The sequence below is a fragment of the Benincasa hispida genome, chromosome 2 (genome assembly GCF_009727055.1).
Source record: "Benincasa hispida cultivar B227 chromosome 2, ASM972705v1, whole genome shotgun sequence".
NCBI classification, from domain to species: domain Eukaryota; kingdom Viridiplantae; phylum Streptophyta; class Magnoliopsida; order Cucurbitales; family Cucurbitaceae; genus Benincasa; species Benincasa hispida.
In genome coordinates this window covers 48,347,078-48,354,993 of record NC_052350.1, presented here as the reverse complement: position 1 = coordinate 48,354,993, position 7,916 = coordinate 48,347,078, and the positions used below count along the sequence as shown (strand labels likewise).

Genomic DNA, 7,916 nt, shown 5'->3' with positions numbered 1-7,916 from the left:
ATTTATTAAATGAATGAAATTATTTTTTTTTCATAAATTATTAATTTATTAGCCAACTCTATCTTAAATATATTTAATTAGTAAACTATGATTAGTTAAATTTAGTTAGTATTAAACTTCACTTTGTCAATAATAATAATTTATTACTTTATTCTTTTAATAATCAAGTAATTATTTATTGAGATTAATTTTAATTTAATCATTACTTATGAACATATAATCATCATTGATTATTTATAAAAAATTAATTATTTACTGTGATTAATTTTTATTACTCAATTAATTATTAACATATCATATTTACAAAGTATTTTTTAGTATTTTTTATTAATATATTATATTTTTATCTCATTTTATTTCTTTTATATACTATATTATCCATTAAAATATATTTTCTTATATTATTTAATTAGAATTAAAATTATTAATGCTGAACTTAATTAATAATAAAATGATTAAGTATTAGATTATAATTAGTATGATTGTTCATGTATTAATTGGTTAAATTTAATTATAAATTACTCAGTTTTCAATATTTATAATTAAAATTATTACTGATTCAAAATTAACTTTTTATTGATATATTAAATATTGTTTATTCTTTAAATTATTAATCTATTATAATTATAATAAGATTTTCATGTTTAGTTACATAATTAAATGCAAACATAATTTTTGTTCATGAAATTATGATAGCATTCTCATATACAATCAAATACGGTCATTCTTGATTTCTAGACATCATATTTTCCGACATTCTTAATTTTCAGGCATCTATAAAACTTTAAATCAAATAGTCTCTTAGAATATTCCTGCTCCAAATACGTCATAAATTATTATTTAGGATTATATCGTTACAAATTAAAGTTGGATATTAAATTTTTACCTCCACCCTATTATCATTAAGTTAAGGCTTAAGGGTATACATTTGTCCGCATTATTGGAGCAATTTCTAGAAGGGTCTAATTTCTCCGATAAAACCCATTTTTTGCTGGAGCTGCTTACAAGTTGTGCTAGGGTTTATCTTCTTCCTTCTTCCATAATCTTCTATACCATTGGAGCCGCTTCTCTATCTTTATCTTCAGGTGCTCGTCTCTTCCTTCTTTCCCATTTCCGATTCTTCTTCGAAATTTCATTTCTGTGTCCTACAAATCTCTTTTCACTCCCCATTGTAGTACTTTTGTGGAGCTTGAATTGACTTTACACACTCATTTGAAATTGAAACTGTTCTCTTCAGATCTTTTTTCATAGGTGTTTTCTCGATTTTGGGTGTTTGAGGATAGAACGTGAAATGGCGGCAGCTCAACTCACTGGCTCCTTAATTTCTTCGAGGAATTTGCCTTCTTTCAATGGGCTTCGTCCTTCTGCGGTGAAATTCTCTCCTTCTGTAGCCCATGTCAGAGTTGGGGGTTTGGCCAACAGATCTTTCACTGGCTTGGTCGTTAGAGCTGCTACTGTGGTTGCTCCAAAGGTTTCATATCGTCCATTTTTCTAGTCCTTATCATTTTCTCTTTCTATTACAGTTTCAGACGAGGTTATGTTAAATATAGTTGCGAATTTGATATATGTTTCCCTCGCAGTGTAATTCAGGTCTATAATTTCTGGTTGTCTTGTGAATAGATACTTCTGCATTCCGTTCTTCTTGCTTCTATGTATCTAACCAATGTCCCTTTGTATTTTGTTGTCTTTCAGACCTATTTGCCAAGGTTTTGAAAATTAAATCTATTTTCTCGTAATTTTGAAGGTTGTCATCCTCCTTAGTTAAAAGAGTTGAATTTTTAGCTAATTCCAAAAATATATATTTTTTTTTTAGTTTTTAAAACTTAGTTTGGTTTTTTTTAAAAATGTTTGTAGAAGAAGTAGATAACATAGCAAGAAATTTAGAGGAAAAGAGGTTTATAAGTTTAATTTTCAAAACTAAAAACCGTAAATCAAATGCTTACCAAGCGGGTTTAGTGGTCAAGTTTCTTGTTTGTTGACAATTACGTTTTCGATTAACCTGTATAGTTACATAATTACAATCATGGCTGATAGCAGTGTATGTGTTTTGAAGGATAATTCTTCCAATTACTGTGGGCGGCTGCAATTCCTGAAATAATTTGTGTTTATAAGTGAACTACTAAAAGTTTCTGGCAGTGTCATTTTATGTTGGACATTGTTAAGTGAGTACATATATGTGTAAGGAATTTACCTTGGTGTGTGAATTGCAATGTTTCAGTACACTTCAATCAAGCCATTGGGCGATAGAGTGTTGGTCAAGATAAAGGAAGCTGAAGAGAAGACTGATGGAGGGATTTTACTTCCAACAACAGCTCAGTCAAAACCCCAAGGAGGGGAGGTCGTTGCAGTTGGAGAAGGCAAGACAATTGGAAATACCAAAGTGGAAGCTAGTGTAAAGGTATGCACATATATATTTAGTGATGGTTTTATCTTTTTATGCTGTCAATTCATTCAATGTGTTTTCTTCTGTTTTATTATCATTCATTCAATTATTTTTTCCTTTTGATTTGATAGACTGGTGCTCAAGTAGTGTACTCTAAGTATGCTGGAACTGAGTTAGAGTTCAATGGTTCAAAGCATCTTATTCTGAAGGAAGATGATATAGTTGGTATACTAGAAACAGATGATGCGAAAGATCTTCAGCCCCTGAACGACAGGGTCTTGATCAAGGTTTGTCTTCAATGCATACTACTTCAACTTCAATGCATACTACTTCAATGTTCCTTTTCGGAGTAACCATAAAACCAAATAGTCAGAATCTTCCAATATCCTTGCCCAAAATCTTGGTGGTGTATGTAGAAATTCTTTCTGATTTACATTTTGAAGGGATAAATGAAGTTGGATGTAATGCCACTTGACATATGGTTTTAACATTAGTTAGTCTTTCATTATTTGCAAAGGAACATGAAACATGACTGCAATGCGATACTTGTTCTAAAATTTGATCACAGGTAGCTGAGGCTGAGGAAAAAACAGCAGGAGGTTTATTGTTGACAGAGGCAACCAAAGAAAAGCCTTCCATTGGAACGGTCAGTAAACTAGCAAAATTGCCCCTCCTATTCATTTGAAACTCCTAAGCTGTATGATTAACATAAAACATTTGGTTTACACAGGTGATCGCAGTTGGTCCGGGTCATCTTGACGAGGAGGGCAACAGGAAACCAATATCCATCGCAGTGGGAAACAACGTGATGTACTCGAAATATGCCGGGAACGAATTCAAGGGCAAAGATGGTTCTGATTACATTGCTTTGAGGGCTTCAGACGTTATCGCAGTGCTATCTTAGTTGTAAAAACTTATATCTAGACTGTGATTGGTTATGTAAACCTCATGTTTTTAGTGGTTTTGCTTTTGCTCAAAAATGAGGAATTGAAATGGATTTTGAGTCTTAGAGGAGGATTGGAAAAGGCAGCTGAGATGGAAATTTCGCTAATAACAGGGGATTTGTTTGTTCGATATCAGTAAACTGTGGCCACTTTTTGACTACTTTTACTTACATGGATATGCAAGTTTGAATCTTGTGTATTGACCATTCTCACACGGTGTTCGACCAAAACCGTTGAGGTAGAAAAAACGAGACTTGAAAAAGCTTTTAGACCCTTCAACTCGGTGACCAAAATTGACTTTGGGATTTATATGGTAACCCAAATTTTCTTTGGGATCGATATGGTGACCAAAATTTGACTTTGCTCTTAATAGTAGTATTTGAACTTCTTGTTCATGGAGAACGAGTAATTTTGAGTCTTCTTTTAGGCTTGTTTTTCCTTAAATTTTCATTTATGGTTTTTTAAAATTTGTTTAAGGTATACTTTAGATTCCGACCTTGGCTATTGTCATGAATATTTAGACTTTATGTGGAAACATAAATTAGATCAAGTTTGAGTAAAATAGTCTAAACAGTCTATAATACTTAGATTAGGTTGGGATATATTTTTGGAGATATTATTGAATACGATCTGCTTTATGATTCTTATAAATATTGTAGAGTGTCATAAACGATGTGATTAATTTGTTCATGGAGAGACATGTGAGCATGGTGTTTTATACGATGAGATTGTGTAAGACTGACTACGAAATAATCACTGCTACGTATTAACACTGTTTACTATTAATATAGATTAATTTCACTTTTTGATGAATCCGGAGCTTTCTATGAATGGATAGTAAAAAGGTTGTTCCCTTAAGGGTAGATCCGTCTTGAACAAGGGGCCTATCCTGACCTGAGAGAGAATAGATTTAGTGATTAAGATCCTAAATTCATTAGAGGGATAGTGGTATTTAAGGAGAAAAATGTAACTCGGGGGTAAAATAGTAGTTGATCTATCTGAGATTACAAACAAATAGACAACATATCTCTATAGTGAAGAGAGTGCAACTAGTATTGTTAGTTAACGAATATTGATTAGGTTAAAGAGTTTGATCGGTTAGTCTCGAATCGTTGGAGCCCATGATCTGTAGGTCCATCGGGTCTCCTTGCTAGCTCACTACGGACAAAATTGAAGAACTAGGTGAAGTAAGAATTTGAAATGTTCAAATTCGGCTTTTAGAGAAATTTTTATTTTATATAAGATATAATTTACAATTGAATAATTAATTATTTATTTTTTGTAGAGTTATTTTATAAGATATTAAATAAAATATTAGTATGAAAGCGTTTTAAATTGATTAATGTGATTAATCAAAATTAGGTGTCAAAGACAATTTTATATGTGATATTAAATTATTTAAAATTATTTTAATTAAATAATTTCGAAAATATGAAAAATGTATTTCATATTTTGTCAAAAAAAAAAAAAAGATTTATTATAATATCTTTTAACAAAAAATTAGTTAGTGAAAAAATCCAATTGTTAGATTTTCCCACTAACTAAGTGGGTTATGAAGTGTTTTTCACACTTTATTTTTTCATGCTAATGGAGTTTGAAGTAAAGACCATGCAAGAAGAGTTTTTGCATGTTTTTGGTTTTATAAATAGTTTTTGATTTCCAAATGAAAAAGACTTATGTTTCCTTGATTTTTGACTATAATCTTCCAAAAAATCTCTTTTACTCTCCAAATTATTAAGTGAAATCCCCAATCTTTCACTAAAAATTCGGTCCTATAACCATGTTCTTCAATCGAAGAATAACGAGAATTTTCCATTGGTGGTGCCGATTGCTCATGGAGAGGAAGATTCTTGTAGAAACTATAAATGTTGTATTTCTAACCCTTTTGCATGCTTATCCTAGTTTATTATTGTAATTATAGCGTTATTGATCAATTGCTTCCGTTGCGTATGTTGTTTTTTATCCAACATTTTGTATAGACAATCAATTCTCAGAGTATAAATGATTAATTACTCATTCTCTAAAAATAAATGGGTTATAACTTTTTGTTTACGTCAGAGCGCACTACCTGATGACCATGTCTATTACAACTTTTAGTTACAATTGAGATGACCATCCCTAATGCGATACTGTATAAAATTGTTGGGTGCAAATTTATATTTAAAACGGTTTATTGATTATATTTAAAACGGTCCATTGATTAACTTTTAAAAACGGTCCGTTGATTAATTTTTAAAACGGTCCGTTGAGTAATTTTAAAACGGTCTGTTTTGATGTCGAAGGCCTATAAAAGGCGAGTCCTTCAGCAATTCGTAATACACAGAATTCATTTTCTAAATTCCTCTTCATTTTTCACTCCTTCTCCATCTTAGCTTTCCAAGCAATGAGTTTAGAAATGGTGTACGTTCCGATCGGTAACGGTGCATTTCTGATCGGTTTTATTTGGCTGTTTTATCCTGGGGACGACGTAGCAATTTTCAGATCTGCTTGCACATTTGGGCAGAGCCGCGGAACGTCTTAAAGAGAGCGAGCTCTGCGACTCAGCCTATAACGAGTTTCTGTTTTGTAGGTTTTGCTCTTCACTTGACCGCCATGCCTTGACGGTTTACAATTCGTCGTTCTGAGGGTCCTGCCGTTTCCAACAATTTTAAGACGTTTCCACATCTTCAATGGCCCTCAGTAGCAACAATGAGATATTTGACCTCAACCGTCCATTCCGATTCGAAGGAGCGAACTTCAAGCGGTGGAAGGAAAAGATGTTGTTCTTCCTCACCGTCAAGAAAGTTGTCGAAGCTTGTACCAGCACTAAGCCGATTGTCCCTTTAGAAGAACCAATTGAACAGCAGATAAAAGAAGCTGCTGACTGGGAGGAGAAAAATTTTCTATGTAAGAATTTCATTTTAAATTGTTTGATTGATGATTTGTATGACTACTACAATACAATGAAGACAGCGAAAGAGGTTTGGGATGCTCTGCAAAAGAAGTATGACACTGAGGAGGCCGGGTCGAAGAAATATACAGTTAGCCATTATCTCAAGTTCCAGATGACGAATGACAAATCCATGCAGGCCCGATCCCATAAACTCCAGAAGATAGCTCACGAGATAATTACTGAAGGTATGCCTCTAGACAAACAATTCCAAGTTGCTGTTATTATTGATAAACCGTCTCCCTTGTGGAAGAACTTTAAGAACACTTTGAGGCATAAGACCAAGGAGTTCTCCTTGGAGAGTCTTATAACCTGACTAAGGATCGAGGAGAAAGCCCGGAAGTAGAACCGGGGGGAGGAGGTGAACGCAGTACCTAGGAAACCTGCCTCTACTGTAGTAAAACCTGACTAAAAACCTAAGGGGACAAAGAAGAAAGGTAAGAACTGTGGCTCCAGCAACCAGAACCAACAGAAAAAACAGAAGCCCCCTTTAGGAGAAATGGTACAACTCCTCTGTTTTAATTGTAATAAACCTAGGCACATGGCTAGAAACTGTAGGAACAAGCGTCATCCTGCTGGTCAGGCGAACTTGACAGAAGAACCATTAGTTGCCACGATCACAAAGTAAATGTGATCGGTGGTTGTGAAGGGTGGTGGATAGACACTGGCGCGACGCACCATGTCTGTCATGACCTTAGTCTATTTAAAACTTATACTGAAACTAAGGATAAGAATATTCTGTTGGAAGATCACCACTCCACAAAAGTTGCTGGAATCGGCGAGGTGGAACTGAAGTTTACCTTTGGGAAGACCCTTACGTTGAAGGACGTTCTACACACTTGGGAGATACGAAAGAATTTGGTTTCGGACTATCTCTTAAACAAATCCGGGTTTACTCAAACTATAGGGGCAGACCTATATACCCTTACAAAAAATAATGGCATTTGTAGGGAAAGGGTATGCAACTGAGGGAATGTTCAAATTAAATCTAGACCTTAATAAAATGAAATCTTCTGTGTATATGCTGTGTTGTATGAATATTTGGCATGCTAGACTCTGTCATGTGAATACGAATTTAATTAGTAACATGATTAGGCTAGAAATGATACCTAAGTTATCCACGAATGATTTTTATAAATGCGAGTATTGTAATTAGGCTAAAATTACTAAAACTCCGCATAAATCTGTACTTAGGAATTTTGAGCCTCTAGATTTGATTCATTCTGATGTCTGTGAATTTGATGGCATATTGACTAGGAACAGTAAAAGATATTTCATTATTTTTATTGACGACTGCTCTGATTTTACTTTTGTATATCTGCTAAAAAATAAAAGTGATGCTTTTGATGCCTTTAAATTTTTTGTTTCTGAAATAGAGAATTAGTTTAATAGAAAAGTTAAAAGACTTCGTAGTGATAGGGGAATCGAGTACGACCCGGACAGTTTTAATGAATTCTTTAACTCGCATGGAATAATACACGAAAAGTCTGCACCTTATTCTCTTGAAATGAACGGAAAAGGCGAAAGAAAAAATAGAACTTTAGCTGAGTTAATAGTTTCTATTTTACTTAGTTCAGGAGCCGCGTCTTATTGGTGGGGTAAAATCATCCTTACCGTGTGTTATGTTTTAAATAGAATCCCGAAATCTAAAAATAAAACT

The 7,916-nt window shown here is 33.4% G+C and overlaps 1 protein-coding gene across 1 annotated transcript; it reads left to right on the top strand.

The window, feature by feature from the left end:
• Positions 1 to 928: 928 nt before the first annotated feature.
• LOC120072257 (20 kDa chaperonin, chloroplastic) lies at positions 929 to 3,533 on the top strand. The gene is made up of 6 exons (XM_039024682.1): positions 929 to 1,085; positions 1,238 to 1,471; positions 2,219 to 2,398; positions 2,515 to 2,670; positions 2,952 to 3,029; positions 3,114 to 3,533. Exons 2-6 carry the CDS (start codon positions 1,292 to 1,294, stop codon positions 3,285 to 3,287), a joined length of 768 nt encoding a protein of 255 aa, XP_038880610.1. The 5' UTR covers positions 929 to 1,085; positions 1,238 to 1,291; the 3' UTR covers positions 3,288 to 3,533.
• The last annotated feature ends 4,383 nt before the right edge of the window (positions 3,534 to 7,916 follow it).